The sequence below is a fragment of the Colletotrichum orchidophilum genome (assembly GCF_001831195.1).
Source record: "Colletotrichum orchidophilum strain IMI 309357 chromosome Unknown Scaffold_64.1, whole genome shotgun sequence".
Taxonomy (NCBI): Eukaryota; Fungi; Ascomycota; class Sordariomycetes; order Glomerellales; family Glomerellaceae; genus Colletotrichum; species Colletotrichum orchidophilum.
This window is the reverse complement of record NW_019173020.1, coordinates 57,583-73,002: the sequence shown is the minus strand read 5'-3', so window position 1 is coordinate 73,002 and position 15,420 is coordinate 57,583. Positions and strand designations below refer to the sequence as shown.

The window sequence follows — 15,420 nt, the reverse complement described above, 5'->3', positions numbered from 1 at the left end:
CACTGGAAAGCCTCCAAAGTTAGACTCCTCCGCTTTTTTACCAAATTCGAACTGGCCCCCCCTAAACCTAGCGGCCCGAAGCCAAGTAAAATAAGCTCAGGCGAAACCGAGTTGAGGTGACACTGATGTGCATTTCCCTTCATGGGGATCAGCGTCCGAGCTTAATCCCCTCCAACAGGGCCCATCTTGAAACACGCATCGCGCCTTTCCGAGGAATGCTTAATTGGTGGCACCTCTTCTTTTCCTGCTTAAAGGCCGGTGCAGAGCCGCCTCATTTCCCCAGCTTTCTTGCGGTTCTTGGACCTGGTGAGGGGGATGCTGTAATCATCAGCAACAAGGCAAGAAGGGTATCGACGACCCCCAATTTCCACGACTAGGCTCTCGGTATCTTGCCAACATGCGTTGGCTCCAGGCGGCCTTGCTGCTTCCCGTGGCCGTCTCTGCAACCTTGAACTTGAAACAGTACAAACCATCGCTGGACCAGCGTCAATTCTCAAATGCGAAGGCCGATAATCAACAATATGTCGTGAACAAGGCGCAAGGAGAACCAAAGTTCCTGACAAACAAGACTCGAAGTGCGTTTTCTCAAAATTCATGACCAAGATCAATCAGCTTTCTAATCACGTCAACGGCAGAATTCGTTGTCGATGGGACAAAGATTCCCGAAGTCAACTTTGACGTTGGCGAGTCCTATGCGGGATTACTCAACATTGACAAAAACAATGACACGGCCGGGAAGCTGTACTTCTGGTTCTTCCCGTCCGAGAGCCAGGCCGCCGACAAGGAAATCATGATCTGGTTAACTGGCGGCGTTAGTCAAAGCAATTGTATCCGACGCTGAACAGAGCTAACTCGTATATCAGCCTGGGTGCTCTTCCACTGGAGAACTCCTCTCGGAAAACGGCCCGATGCTCTGGCAGCCGGGGATGTTCAGGCCCATACGCAACAAATGGAGCTGGCATCGAATCACAAACGTCGTCTGGGTAGACCAGCCCGTCGGCACGGGCTTCTCGCAGGGCACCCCCAACGCTAAGGACGAGTTCGACGTCGCCCGCCAGTTCCTCAGCTTCTGGCGCAACTTTGTCGACACCTTTGCCATGCAGGGGTACAAGGTTTACGTGACGGGCTCCTCATACAGCGGCATGTATTGCCCCTACATCGCGAGTGCCATGGTCGACAGCAACGACAAGGACTACTTCAACATTGCTGGTATGCAAATCTTTGACGGGACGTACTCGGTCGATAGTATCGGCGAAGAGATCCCCGCGGTCTCTTTCGTGGATCGATGGGAGCATGTCTTTGCCTTCAACGACTCGTTCCGGCAGACGCTGAAAGAAGCAAATGAGAAGTGTGGGTATGCGGATTACATGCGCAAATGGCTCGTCTATCCACCTGCCGGCCTGCAACCAGCGATCATGCCGGGTATGGATGGGGACGGCAATGTGAAGACAGAATGCGATACCTGGACCATGATTATAAAAGCTGCGACGGAAATCACTCCTTGCTTCAGCGTTTACTCCGTTACGAACCTCTGCCCGCTGAAGTATGACCCTCTCGGGTTTAGCGATGGCTCAAACTACAGGCCAAAGGGGGCTGGACCAGTTTACTTCAACCGCGAAGACGTCAAGAGAGCTATCAACGCCCCCCTAGACAAGGAATGGGTCTTCTGCACGGAGACGCCTGTGTTCTTCAACGCGACCGACAACTCCATCGACGAGGGGCCTGGAAGTCAGCCAGTCTTGCCAAACGTTATTGACAAGACGCGAAATGTGATTCTCGCTCACGGCACCAAGGACTTCGTGCTGATTGACGACGGCACGCTGCTCACGATTCAGAACTTGACCTGGGGAGGGCAAATGGGTTTTCAAAAGAAGCCGATCTCACCGCTTTATGTGCCATATCACCTCAACGGCAACCCGGAGACGCTCGCCGGCGCTGGTGTAATGGGCACGGTGCACTCAGAGAGAGGACTGACGTACCTCGCGGTTTCCACGGCAGGCCACTTTCTGGCGCAGGATGCGCCGGCCGTGGCGTTCCGCAGCGTCGAAGTGCTGGTGGGGAGAAGAGAAGGGTTCGAGTCGACAAACACCTCTTTCACCATTGATCCGAACACAACCGCGTCTGTGGGCGATGCTGGCAACGGCACTGTTTTGATGTTTCCGGAATCCATGGAACCTGGGAGGGGCATACTTTCGGGTGCTCAACCGGTGAAGAGCCGAGGGATAGAGGTTTCTGCAGCGGGGGGTCAAGCGATGTTTGCCATGATTCTGGCGGCCGCTGTAGCGGTATACATGGAGTTCTGATATTTGGGTTGCTGGTGTTTTTAGGACTCAAAGAAAAAGAACAACTTTGAAAAGATTGAACTCTGAATCTGTAAATCCAAAATGACAAAATTTTGAGCTCACCGAATACCACACGGTGTTCACCAAAACTTGAACTGTTCAATTCCGGACCGCTGAGGAGAATTCAAGCTGGTTAAAATCAAAACCCTGAAGGATGATAGGCTGTAAAGGTCAGATTGCTCAATTGAATTCTAGGTCTAGTTCATCCTCGTCAAAAACCCATCAAATCGCTCATCATTTGTTCAGGACAGATGACCAGTCATTCTTCTTCGACCATTCTTCCCAAGTCGTCATTGGGCAATCGACACCGGCCTATTTAACTTAAAGTCAACTCTACGTTCTGAAACCAAAACGTCAGGTCGTTTACGGATTTGGGTTCTCACCTTTCTGAGATCAACTGCGGTAAGCAGATCCATACCGCCATCGTAGCCCGGATCTGAGGAATATGAAAACATGTACGCGACTTCGATGCCGGTGTCGTGCTCTCCAGTCGCCTCAATCATCTCTTCCGGTGTGATCTGCTTATAGCTGGCTTGAACTCCGTTTACCTTTGCCCATGTCTCGAGGAACTGGGGCCAAGTGGCAGTTGTTCCTTCGGCCATATAAGCCTTGCCTTGAGGCATCTGAGAAACGGCGTAGGTGAAGTTGCCCATATCGTCGACGGGTGAGAAGTGCGGAACGGGCTTGTCCGGGGAGGTAGTAAAAGCCATGGTAAATGTGCCGTCGGGGTTCTGTTGTCGCTTGAGAATTAATCGTTGCAAAGATAAACGGTAAGCACTCACCTTTCCAAAATAAGAGTTGGGTAGAATATTGTAGCTGGTGTAAAAGTATCCGGTATGAATGCACGACATCTTCGCCGCAAGCTCGGGATACTTCGTATTTACGTAGCCAGGAAAGACCTCGGCCTTGGAATCAAAGTGATACAGCTCCTTGAACCGCCCAGCACTGCATCTCTCGGCATGACTCAGAGTCGAAACCAAAAATCCGTTCTCATCGAGCGTGTCCACGGTCTTGGCCGCAGCGTCGACAATATTCCGTCCCTGGCGCAACTCGACATCGTATGCAAACTTCCGGCAAGATATGCCCTGCTCCTGTGCCTTTGCGCGACAATCTGGACGAAAGAAGGGTTCCCAGTAATTTGTGACGCTGAAGATGACATTAGCACCGCGGAATGCTTCTTCCATGGAGGTGACGTCTTCGAGGTCCGCGCTCACCAGCTCCACGTCGGAGCCGAGGGCGGCCAGGGCAGTAGCGGACGCAGTCGAGGTGTCGCGGGTGAGGGCGCGGACGCGGTAACCTGCGGCCAGAAAGCGGCGGGCAACGGAGCCACCTTGGTTGCCCGTGGCGCCGACGACGACGATGAGCTTTTGGGCCATAATCGTGCGCGGTAGTCTGTGGCGGGAGAATAAGAGGCGGTGAGTTGAGCGGCAGGAGAGTGACGTGATGATAAGGGAAGTGGCTTTTGAGTTGAGGGGTTTGCCGGTAATAATTAAATCACAAAAGCCTCCCGCTACTGACTATGAGATGAGTTCGTTGGGAAGTTCGTGAATGTCTTTCTGAGGGTGTTGGGATCGTGGGTTCCGAACGGGACAAACTCGGCTTCAAAAAGCTTCAAAAGAAAATCGTTGACCCCTCCACTGCGGCCTCTTCCCCGCCGCTTTCGTGACAGGCCAGAAACATGCCGCTTCCCCTCGGCTTGGGCAGACACTAGTGTAGATAAGTGTCACTAAGGGAGACTAAGTCAATGTCACTAAGTCAGTCTCATACTTAAGCGATGTACGGATACATAAGATGATATCTGAACGTTGATATGAGGGGGGATCCCTTGCCGAGCAGAACTCATCAGTGATTGGCTCATACTCGTAACATGAAGCTCACAACGTGCTCACAGCCCTTACCGAAGATGGCGATAGCGATCGGGAGCGGATACCCTGGTGGGTTTGGCCGCTGAGAGGAAGGGGTCGTAACGTACGGGGGCGGCACGGACGTAACACTCGAAGCGGAATAGGGGACGAACCTGGCGGCTCATTGGCGTGATGATGGAGGGGGCTTTATGTGCAAGGCTTTTCCCAGAACTGTCCTTCAGCTGGGTTCCCGGGTGATCCGCATTCATCCATCGTTTCCCACCGTGGGGTGACATTTTACTTTACCGCTTCTCCATTCCAAGAGGGCTTCAACTTTGTTCCTCTTCTCTGCTGTCGTATCTCCAACAGAACGAAACTGAGAGGGGAACGCGAAACCGTGGGTTTCAAATTTCGGTTTTCATTCCACCGAAAACGACGGCTGACGGCAGACGGCCCTGCCGATCCCCCGCTCCTCTCCCGATGACGTCGCGTCCGTCAACTACCGGCGGTTCCAGTACCGCGGACTCGGGACCGGCCACCGGGAGCCCCCCTAGTGCCGGCCCAGCCGAAACACCGACTCCTCTGAGTAGCACGACCGGAGCGACAACGCCTCCGCGTGCCGTGGCCCCGACGAGCATCCAGTACTTACTTAACCCGGCGGCGGACCAGACCTTGACGCCGCTTCAGGTCGACGATGTAAGACCATGATCGCCTGCTCCCTCTCCATCGTAAGGCAGGGTTATGTGCACTGACATTTACTTTGCTTCCCCCTGAAATACAGACTGAGGTTGCACGCCCCGCCGAAGACCATGACTCGGCCTACGGCTCCGATGCTGGTAGCACTTACACAGCCTCCATAGCATCCTCCATCTTCCACTACCAGTACGAGAACGGTCGGAGATACCACGCCTACCGCGAAGGACAATACGTCCTACCCAACGACGACCAAGAGCAAGAACGCCTCGACTTGCAACACCACATCTGGCGTCTCCTTCTCGGTGGCCAGCTCTACACCGCCCCGCTCCCCACCCCAGAGGATCCGGCGGCATCTGGTATGAGGATCCTCGACCTCGGCACGGGGACCGGAATCTGGGCCATTGAAATGGCAGACGAGTTTCCCACAGCGGACGTCTACGGTGTCGACCTCTCACCCATTCAGCCAGAATGGGTCCCTACGAATTGCAAGTTTCATGTCGACGATTACGAGGATGAGTGGACATACCGCGAGGAGGAGCATTTCGACTACATTCACGGCCGTGCGCTGAGCGGGACGTCCTCCGACTGGGCCAGGTTCTACAGCCGAGTCATGGGCGGTCTGAAGCCGGGTGGATGGGTTGAAATGCAAGAATATGATGCATGGATCTTCAGTGACGACGACAGCTATGAGAGAGCGGCCTGGACGAAAGAATGGGTCAACAAGCTGGACGAGGCGAGCAAGATGTATGGGAAGCAGATCAACGTTGCAAGGCACCACAAACAATGGATGATCGACGCTGGGTTTGAGGATGTTCAGGAACTCGTCTACAGGGTAGGTTTCTCGACTGGTGAGATGTTTGCCACCAAAAGATGGGCTAACATTGCTATCAGATACCCATCGGTCCGTGGGCGAAAGATCCAGCATTGAAGGAGCTCGGTCGCTGCGAACTGGTTCACATGCAAATGTCTGTCGACTCTCACACTCCGGCCCTGTTCACTAGAGTGTTGAACTACTCTCATGACCAGGCGAGAGTGCTGATGGAGGGTGTCAAGCGAGAGTTCCGCAGCAAGGACTACAGGCTCATTACGAGCTATCGATTTGTCACGGGACGAAAACCGTTAGCATGACTGTGACTGATGAACGTTGTGGCGTCATCAATACCTTTCTTCCTACAGCACTAATAGGCCGTTTGAGGAGTTGGGCTGACTTTTGTGGCGAAGACCATCAGCTAGCGACTTGTAGCTCATTCTTGAATATTGATCAAAAGCCTTTCCTGCAACAGAATCAGTCACAGTGATCTCCTTACTCAAAGTTGAGCCTTCATCATCTGTTATGCTTTGAATTTTGAATCTCTTTTCCACGGACTGGCGTTCTTCTTGAATGAACATCGTATTCAACAAATATCAAGGAGTTTCATTGAGGAACCCTTGACTCTTATCGAGTTGAAAAGCTACCAAAGTGGTCAGATACGAGAAGAAACGTTGGATACATTTGATGTCATTAATATGACAATTCTCAGTGGACACTCATAACTGTGACCATTGACTAGGTACTTATTTAGTACTTATTTGGCGGATGAGAGACTATTTTCAAGAGCTTTATATTCCTTTGCTCTCTTCTCCTAAGTCCACGACACTATGGGCCTATGAAATTGATGGTACCACGAACCAGGCTGCCACCATCAGATCAATAATCTGCATGGTAGATCGGAATCATGGCCCACTTAAGCGAGCGCCCGGAAACCCGGTCAATGTTTCTCTGACAGAAGCATCTACTTCTCCAACCTACCAGATGGTCGGATCTGTGAGCGAATTTCCTCATAAATCCCTGATGCACGAAAAGAGGGGTAATATCATATTGTCCCAAATCGCCTTTTACGCCGTCCTCCCGCAGAATGACCTTACCCGAAGTGGGTAACTATAGCGCTCGGCATCATTCGACAATGCTTCAACAGTCCCTCTATGGCGTCCAACGCAAATGGATGCTCTTTCTCAGTTCAGGTCTCGCTCGACACCGGTCAAACGCGCAGGAAATCAGGAATCGATTCGTACACCTAGAACCAACGCAAAAGAATCAGGAACCTTGAGTCGTCCGGCTTGGGCGAGACCCCTCTTTTCTAATGCAGGATTGCTGTTTGCCTGCCAGGGATGCTTAATGGCCAATTAAAATCCCGCACACGCACCCTCTCTCTCGTTGTTGGTGCAAGTTCTTCCGTCAGATATCAAAAGCGTATTGATTCGCCGTTGGGCCACAGGAACGAACATCCCTCCGAAGTCTCCACGATTTCCGCCTTTCCATCGGGTTTCCCACCCTCTGTTGCGAAGGCCATTTAATCTCAAGGCGTAAGAAAAAAAGAGAGTGTCGCCATGATAGACGCTGAAGGCTCAAAGATCTCCTTGTAACTTCAGCTCTTACTCTTTGGTTGCATTCATCTGAATAGAAACAGACACCGCCAATCTCGGATTTTTCCATCTGTTGATTGTCTCTTGTGCTGCCCACCAGACATGTCGGCCCCAGCGGCACCTCACCCCTCAGCTTCCATCGAGGCAGATCACATACCCGACGACGTCTCCGTCACCACATCCGTCGATGAGGAAAGCGAACTCGAGTCCGACGGCGAGGATTCGGACCTCGACTCGGCCCTAGGGGCCGAGGTGCAACCCTCCACAATGTCCCTGCGCAGCAGCATACTCCGCTACCGAGAGGAGAATGGCCGCACTTATCACGCCTACAAGGACGGCGCCTATCTCTTCCCCAACGACGACCTCGAACTCGATCGCCTAGACCTTCAGCATAACCTGTTCCTCCTCACCCTAGGCGACAAGCTGCACTTATCCCCGCTGAGCAAGGACAGGCCGCCGCAGCGGGTTCTGGACGTCGGTACGGGTACGGGAATCTGGTCTATTGACTTTGCGGATGAGAACCCGGGATCGACCATCATTGGCGTAGACTTGAGCCCTGTGCAACCGTCGTACGTGCCGCCCAATGTCTATTTCCAGATTGACGACATTGAGTACGAACCCTGGTCGTTTTCGCAAAAGTTTGATTTTATTTACAGCCGGATGAACACGGGCGGCATCAGGGACTTTTCCAAATTGTTTCGGCAGTCATTTGCGAATCTGAACCCGGGAGGCTGGTTCGAAGTCGCCGATGGAGCGCAAGCCATGTCTGACGACGGCACGTTGACGAAGGAGTCGTCGCTGTACCAATGGAATCAGTTCCTATTCCAAGGGACAGGGGAGCTAGGAACACCGTTTGGAGCGGCAACGCATTACAAGCGACAACTACGAGAAGCAGGGTTTGTAAATGTCAAGGAGATCATCTTCAAGTGGCCGACAAACAGATGGGCAAAACATCCTAGGCACAAGGAACTTGGTAAGTGAATTGTATTTTACTCTTTCTACACATGCGGAAAACATGCCATTGCTTTGCATCAGGTTTCCGTTTAGATCTGGGACTTGAACAGACGTCTTGGCGCTAACGATACGATCAGGTACATGGAATCACGAGAATGTGATGATGGGGCTGGAGGGCCTGAGTGTTGGGCTATTCACCCGCGTTCTAGGATGGTCAAGAGAGAGTGTGGATGCTTTCCTTGCGGAAGTGCGAAACGATTTGAATAATACTGCAATTCATGCATACTGGCCAATGTGAGTGTAGAACGAACCGCGTTCCATAAGCTTATGCTAATGTATAGCGTAGCCATGTCGTATACGGTCAAAAGCCATTATAGCCGAGCAGTTGCATACGCCCCCAACGATTCACACCAAATAACAGTTTCCCACGCTCTCTGAGCTGAACTTGTTCCTTGACTGTATCATTCAAGCATTAAATTCTATTAAAGCATATTTATCAACGTACATAGGTACATTACGTTAACATCTCCTGTCGTGTAACAGCATTTATCCCAACCCTCACTGCTCAGACTCGAAACAAAAATATATCAAAAATATTTCAACCTTCTGCTCTGAGCAGAGAGGCAAGTAAGAACTCTCGTGAACCTGAGAGTCTTGCTTGCTGCCCTAGCCAATATCGCTAATCCTCCGAGACACTATTCGACATAGGCGGGGACAGTTGAATATCGAGAAGCTTTACGTAGCTACCTCTTCCATCGTCATTTTGTTTTTTTGGAAAAAGTGGTTTAAGGACACTAAATGCGTAAGAATGCAACCAGCTTCAAAGCGGCGGCGGGCGACCCGAAGACTTACACATTCAACGTACTAGAACACACTCATCAGCTTCGAGTTCATCGCAAGGTTAAAGACATAATAACTTACTCCTTGATCTTTTTTATCTGAAAGGCACGGTTGAAGGACCGCTTGTGAATTATCGTTACCAGGATACGAACATGTTCGGTAAATAGGAAAAGTTTCCGACTTCTGTATGTTCTCGCCCTCTATGCACTGTGTGGACATGGTCAATGGAAGACAGGGTCAAGACTTCAGAAACCTTACGCAGTATGTGTTTGGCTGCAAGTCATTAGCAGGTCTTCTGAGGATCGAGGACTTGGCGATCTCGAACTTACATAGAGACCAGGGCACGTTGTTCCTGCCGGCTTGCCCCATCCGTAGTTGCAGAAGGCAGCGTTAGAGGGGGTGGCAAGAGCCACAACGACGGCGGTAAAGTACTTCATTCTGTGATTCAACGAAGCCTGGAGATCGAAATCCTGACCAGGTCGTTGTAGTGTGGGCTGTAGGAAAGATAATAAATACTGGATTTGTGATCCAAGAAATACATCTTATTGCTCAGTAAACTAAATTTTGAATCCATTTTAACAATCAATGAGACAGGAGAGTTTTATCCTACTCTCATTTAATCAACGAGATTATATTAACAAGTTCATCACAATTTAGGTCACTACTCATGCCCGGTATCGACTGCCCCATGCGCAACACCAAATGGAGTTACGATTTGCGCACTTGACAATATCAACAAGAACAGGTGATTAAAATTGGCCGTCACTTACTCGCGAGATGCCACGACATTTGCTCGTAAATATTTGACCAACGGCCAGACAGCACTCATTAGAGAGTCTACTGAACGTAGAGATCCCTCAGGACTGGAGACTAGACACTTTCGGGCATTCGATTATGTAGGAAATTAACAAAGCCTCTCTCATCTTGGCACCCATTCCCCAACGGTCTACGTGGCACGAGGATAGCGGAGTGACCCGGCCACAACTCCAACGTGGGTCGGCGTACGGCTCCCACGGATGGCTCGCGCCATGCTCGTCGACGTAAAGGGCTATGATAGGCAGGTCTTTTGATGCTCGTAAAAGACCGGCAACTGGATGCCGATTGGGGCCGTGAATGATCTCATCTCCCTTGGTGGAGGTCTTCGATGAATCTGTTCCAAATTTTCAGTCACGGAGCCACGGCATGAACTGCAGCAATGCTCAGGACGGTAATATAACTTGAGAGGCTGCGATGAGTCGCGGAGGATCTCATTTGGTGCCGGAATCCGAGTCTAAGTCACGAGTCGCGTGATGACATTTTCAGCCAATGACGAAGTCGACACCTGACAACACCTTGGGGTGTTCAAAGTAGGAGAAGCCAAAGTCCTGCTCCGACCAATGATCCGGGGTATCATCGCCCTGTCACAAATACATGGTGGGCCATGTAAGTTTATATGCAGTTATCTTTTGGGTCGTTGGGGTGGCCTGGGCTCTCCATAAGAGCTGGGGGTTACGAAGCCTACGCGTACTTCATGCATACGACTCAGGTCTCTGTGGAAGTCTAGCGAACATCTCGGCAACATCGGAATTTAGCCATAGAGGGACAAAATTTCGTCCAGAAGACCGGAGAAAAAGGTCAAATCCTCGCACAACGAGTTCATTGCCTTCCTTATGAAGTTACACTTCATTAGGTGACGGGTTATTTTGAGCTACTTAGTTGCTTTTATACGCGCTTCTCGTTTTCTACAGGTATGATATACTACTTTACCACCTACCTTAGGTATTTGGAGGGAATAATGTACTTTGAACCATTATGGTGCATGGATGTAGGAGGGCAGATTCGATCATTTGTCAAATACGTTCCCCTGTTGGCTACCCGCGACTGGCTTCTAGGTATCTCTCATCCTCTCACTCAGGTTTCCGCTGCTCACCATCTAACTCTCTGTCTTTTACGCTTCGTTCACGTCGACTATTATACATTGGCTGGCAAGCAGTTTGAGACCCTTCGGCCGCATTGTATCCGGCAGCTTGAGAACTCGTAGAATGTTAAAGTCAACAAAGTGACCCTATTCACGGATTAATCTATCGTCTATGGGCTTTGTCCATCCCAAATAAAGTTGTAAAGAGTTGTCAAACAGGCGCGCTGTTGCGGAACGCGCTGTTCTAGGTCCTCTACGTCATTCCAGGTGCGCTTGTGGTACTCATCGGGGGTTATGTCACTAGATTCGTATTCAAAATCCTCTTCCTTCAGCCTTATAGCTATTTTGGTAAACCGCAAGCATTGTTACGGCCAGCTAATCGTAATGAGGTTTATGTTAACAAAAGTCGGGGCTGCGATACTCGTAAATAATAATCGTTATAAAAATAGTTTTTAATAAAACTATTATCTATAAGTCGTAAGGTAAATAAGGCTTCGATAATTAATCATAATTTTATTAAATAAGTTTTTAATAAAAATAATTAAAAATAATCGTAAGATTTAATATAAAGTTAATTATTAAAAAAACTATAAAAATTATAAACGTAAGCTTAGCTTAAGTTTATATTATATATAAGTCTTATATATTATTAAATAGTTTTTTTATATTTAAGACTAATATCGTAAAGTCGGTCTTTTAAAAATAAACCGATTTTTATTTTATTAGTTTATATTTAAAAACCGTTTATCGTCTGTCGGTCTTTTTTATTATTACATAACTTCTTTATAATTTTTTCGATCTGTTAAAATAATATATATATTTTTATTATTTAATTATATATATAACAAAATAGCTATCGTAAAGTAGCGGGGTAGGTTTTTAATTTATTATATATATTAAATTATAATATTAAGTCTCCTTTTTAAAAGTCTAATCCTATAGACTTATAAGTAAATATCTATAACTTAAATTAAGGCTTATTAAATTATTAATTTATTATTTTTTATAATATTAATACTATATTAAGTCGCATAAAAAATTTAAACGTTAAAATAAAATTTAAAAAAATAAAAAAAAAAGATTATAAGTGTTTAATATTTTTAAAATTTATTAAAACTCGTTCGGTTAATACCGATATATTTTATATTTATTATTTTCGTATTAAAATTACGTATCGGTTTAATAAAAGGTCTTTTTATTATCGGATTTATATAAAAGTAAAAAAGTTTTATAATAAGGTATTAATAATATCGACTCATAAGCTAATTTTTTATTTTTTATTATATTCGTAATTATTAATAATTATAATTTAAAAATTTAATATTTAATAAAAAGAATAGGATAAAAAGGAAGAGAAAATAAATAAAGAATTTTTAAAATTTTACGAGGAGTTAATTTATTTTTAATTATTAATAATAATTACTACTAATCGTTTATTTCGTATTTAAAAAATTTAGAAGTTAATATAAGATCGTTAAGTTAAGACTTTTTTTTAAAGGATATAGGAAATAAATAAATTTAATATTTTAGAGTCTATATTAAATATATATAAGCGTAGAATAATTAAAGAATTATAGTTTATATAGGTTTTTAATAATATAAATTAGTCCTTTTTCGGGCTTAATAACGAGTTCGCGTCCTTAAGACCGCGAATTCCGTTTTTTAATAGTTTTTAAAGAGTTACTAAGAGGTTTAAAAGTTTATAACGGGTTCTTATATATTATTTTTATATTTATAGTCTTTTTATTTAATAAAATATTTTTATTATTCTTTTTAAATTCGGTAGTCGATAATTTGTTCGACTTTATATTTTAGTTCGTTAAGTTTAATAATAATACGATTTTTAATATATAAGCCTTTAGGTATTAATATAAAGAATAAAATATAAAAAACTAAGTAATATCGTATCGTATTTAAGAGTTTTAATTTAAAATTAATTAATAAGACTTTTTTAATAATTTTAAAAAGTTTAAATTTTTTATAATTTAACTTATTATTTAATCGTTTTGTTTTAATATTATAGCGAAAGAGGTATACGCTATTTCTTTTTTTTAAAATTAGTTTATTAATTTTTAATTTATCGGCGTATTTTTTTATACGTTATTATATAAACTTAAGGTCTAAAGAGGCTTTTTTTTAAATCTTTTTAAATTTATTTACGTTTACTACGGCTTTTATAGCTTATAATCCTTTACGTACTTTTTTATATATAATTAATTAAAATTCGTAATTAAAATAAAAAAGGGATTCTTTTATATTTTTACTAACTACGCTATTATATATAAATTAGGCTATTAATAATAATAATACTTAATTATTTTAATTATAATTTATATAATAGCGGAGGTATATTTTAAGAATTTAATTAATTTTTTCCGTTTATCTATCGATTTATAAATAAAAAAAGGTCGATAGTTTATAATTTATATTAAATTACGAAATTAAAAATCTTTAAAACTTAACGATAAATAGCTTATCTTTATTAAAAACTATTTCCTTAGGTAAACTATAGTTAATAATAATTATTTTAAAAAAGGTATATATTAATTCCTTAATATTACTTATTTTTTTATATAATATAAAATAAGCGAATTTAATAAATTAATTAACGATAACTAAAATACTATCGTATTATATATTTATAAGTAGTTTTTTAGACTTTAATAGTTTAATAATAAAATCTTAAGAGATTAAATGCTATATTTTTAATAATATTAATAGTAGTTATAACTCTTTATAAAGTTTATAAAGGCTATTTTTATTTTTTTTATAAATATTATAGTTTTTAATAATTTTAACGATTTTTATTTTTATAACGGATTTATTATAGTATTAGCGAATTCGTTTTTATATTTTTATAATACTTTAATAACCGTATGCTCGAGTATTATAAACTTTTATAATAAGTTTAAAAGTTATTTTTCTAAACAGGTTAATATTAACTTTTTTAATTATTATAAAGAGTTTTATAATAAATATAAAATTATTTTTATTATCGTATTTAAAGATTATTTATGTTTCTTTAAGGACTATAATTTTATAATTAAGTCGTTTATTAAGAGCGTTTATTTTACTATTTTTTAAACCTTTTTAATAAATAATTCGAAAATTAAATTTTAATAAAAATTCGCTTTATTTAATTTATTATTTATTTAAATTTTTATTTATTATAAAGTTTATAAAATTTTTATAATTTATATAAATAATAACTTCGTATTTAGTTTTTAAAAACTATAGTTTTTATTTTTTAAAAGTTTTAATTATAATTATTAATTTTTTATTATAAATTTATTAATTTAGTTTTATTTCATAAAACGTTTTAAAATAAAATATATAAAAATAAAATACTTTTTATTAGTTTTATTATTTTAAAATAGTTTTTATAATAAAATCCGAAGCGTCGGTCTCGATTTTGAACGGTTTTTTTAGGTCCGGAATTATAATTATTAATTCTAAAATAACTAAATTTTTAACTTTATTAAAAATATTTTTATATTTTTTATCTTAAATAAAAGTTATGTTTTTTTTTATTAAGTTATTAAAAAGTCTAATAATATTAATATAGTTTTTAAAAAATCGTTAATAAAAGTTAACGAATTTTAAAAATAATTATACGTTTTTAATATTAATAAGTATAGGCTAATCCTTAATTATTATTATTTTAAATATTTATATATAGATTTATTTTAATGTAATTATATAATTAAAGAAATTTATTTTTTATATATAAAATTCGTATTTATTAAGTTTAATAAAAAGCTTCGCGTTTTAAAATTTTTAAAATATTATATAAACGTATTTTTTATACGTTTTAAAATTAGGGGAGAAGATAAAAATATTATTAAAATAAACGATTATAAAAATATCGGCGTATTCCTTAAATACGTAATTAATTATTATTTAAAATATAGTAGGTGCGTTAATAAATTTAAAAAGTATAATTAAGTATTTATAAAATCTTTTATAAGTTTAGAATACCGTTTTCTATTCGTCTTTTTTTTTAATTTTAATTTAATTAAATATTTTTTTAAAGTCTATTATAGTAAACTATTAAGTTTTATATAATATTTCCTTAAGTTTTATAATAAAAGGTAATAAGTAATAACTTTTTTTAATAATTTTATTAAGTTTTTTATAATCGATTATAAGTCTAAGCTTTTTTTTATTTTTTTTAAATATAAAGAAGATTAGTGCTCTTATTAAAAAAGATAATAGTTTAATATAACCTTTTTTAAGTCTATTATTAATATACTTATTAAGTTCGTCGCGTTCAAGTTAATTTATAAAATATAATAAATAAAATTTAAATTTTATTTTTTTTTTAATTCGATTTTTATATTTTAATTATTATATTCTAATAGTTTTATTTTTTTTTTTAAAACGAATAGTTTTATATAAATCCGGTATTCCTTAAGTATAGTTTAGAATAAATCCGATCTTTAAT

At 41.5% G+C, this 15,420-nt stretch overlaps 8 protein-coding genes across 8 annotated transcripts; 3 read left to right on the top strand and 5 right to left on the bottom strand.

Moving 5' to 3' along the window:
- Positions 1 to 397: 397 nt before the first annotated feature.
- On the top strand, positions 398 to 2,303 carry CORC01_07805 (serine carboxypeptidase; the record flags this gene model as incomplete). Its single annotated transcript, XM_022619440.1, has 3 exons — positions 398 to 575; positions 636 to 811; positions 864 to 2,303. 3 exons carry the CDS (start codon positions 398 to 400, stop codon positions 2,301 to 2,303), a joined length of 1,794 nt encoding a protein of 597 aa, XP_022473994.1.
- A 273-nt stretch (positions 2,304 to 2,576) lies between these two features.
- Positions 2,577 to 4,371, bottom strand: CORC01_07804 (NmrA-like family protein; the record flags this gene model as incomplete). Its single annotated transcript, XM_022619439.1, has 4 exons — positions 2,577 to 2,654; positions 2,726 to 3,073; positions 3,125 to 3,859; positions 4,315 to 4,371. The coding sequence occupies 4 exons, from the start codon at positions 4,369 to 4,371 to the stop codon at positions 2,577 to 2,579; spliced, it is 1,218 nt and encodes a 405-aa protein (XP_022473993.1).
- Positions 4,372 to 4,666: 295 nt separating this feature from the next.
- On the top strand, positions 4,667 to 6,010 carry CORC01_07803 (methyltransferase; the record flags this gene model as incomplete). Its single annotated transcript, XM_022619438.1, has 3 exons — positions 4,667 to 4,882; positions 4,968 to 5,714; positions 5,774 to 6,010. 3 exons carry the CDS (start codon positions 4,667 to 4,669, stop codon positions 6,008 to 6,010), a joined length of 1,200 nt encoding a protein of 399 aa, XP_022473992.1.
- A 1,377-nt stretch (positions 6,011 to 7,387) lies between these two features.
- On the top strand, positions 7,388 to 8,616 carry CORC01_07802 (methyltransferase; the record flags this gene model as incomplete). The annotated part of the gene is made up of 3 exons (XM_022619437.1): positions 7,388 to 8,258; positions 8,377 to 8,441; positions 8,581 to 8,616. 3 exons carry the CDS (start codon positions 7,388 to 7,390, stop codon positions 8,614 to 8,616), a joined length of 972 nt encoding a protein of 323 aa, XP_022473991.1.
- Positions 8,617 to 9,024: 408 nt separating this feature from the next.
- On the bottom strand, positions 9,025 to 9,516 carry CORC01_07801 (uncharacterized protein; the record flags this gene model as incomplete). The annotated part of the gene is made up of 4 exons (XM_022619436.1): positions 9,025 to 9,033; positions 9,092 to 9,103; positions 9,338 to 9,352; positions 9,409 to 9,516. The coding sequence occupies 4 exons, from the start codon at positions 9,514 to 9,516 to the stop codon at positions 9,025 to 9,027; spliced, it is 144 nt and encodes a 47-aa protein (XP_022473990.1).
- Positions 9,517 to 12,749: 3,233 nt separating this feature from the next.
- On the bottom strand, positions 12,750 to 12,974 carry CORC01_07800 (uncharacterized protein; the record flags this gene model as incomplete). Its single annotated transcript, XM_022619435.1, has 1 exon — positions 12,750 to 12,974. A coding segment is annotated over one exon (225 nt), but the record flags the coding sequence as incomplete, so codon positions are not given.
- A 453-nt stretch (positions 12,975 to 13,427) lies between these two features.
- CORC01_07799 (uncharacterized protein) lies at positions 13,428 to 13,577 on the bottom strand (the record flags this gene model as incomplete). Its single annotated transcript, XM_022619434.1, has 1 exon — positions 13,428 to 13,577. A coding segment is annotated over one exon (150 nt), but the record flags the coding sequence as incomplete, so codon positions are not given.
- Positions 13,578 to 15,026: 1,449 nt separating this feature from the next.
- CORC01_07798 (uncharacterized protein) lies at positions 15,027 to 15,179 on the bottom strand (the record flags this gene model as incomplete). Its single annotated transcript, XM_022619433.1, has 1 exon — positions 15,027 to 15,179. A coding segment is annotated over one exon (153 nt), but the record flags the coding sequence as incomplete, so codon positions are not given.
- Positions 15,180 to 15,420: the final 241 nt, after the last annotated feature.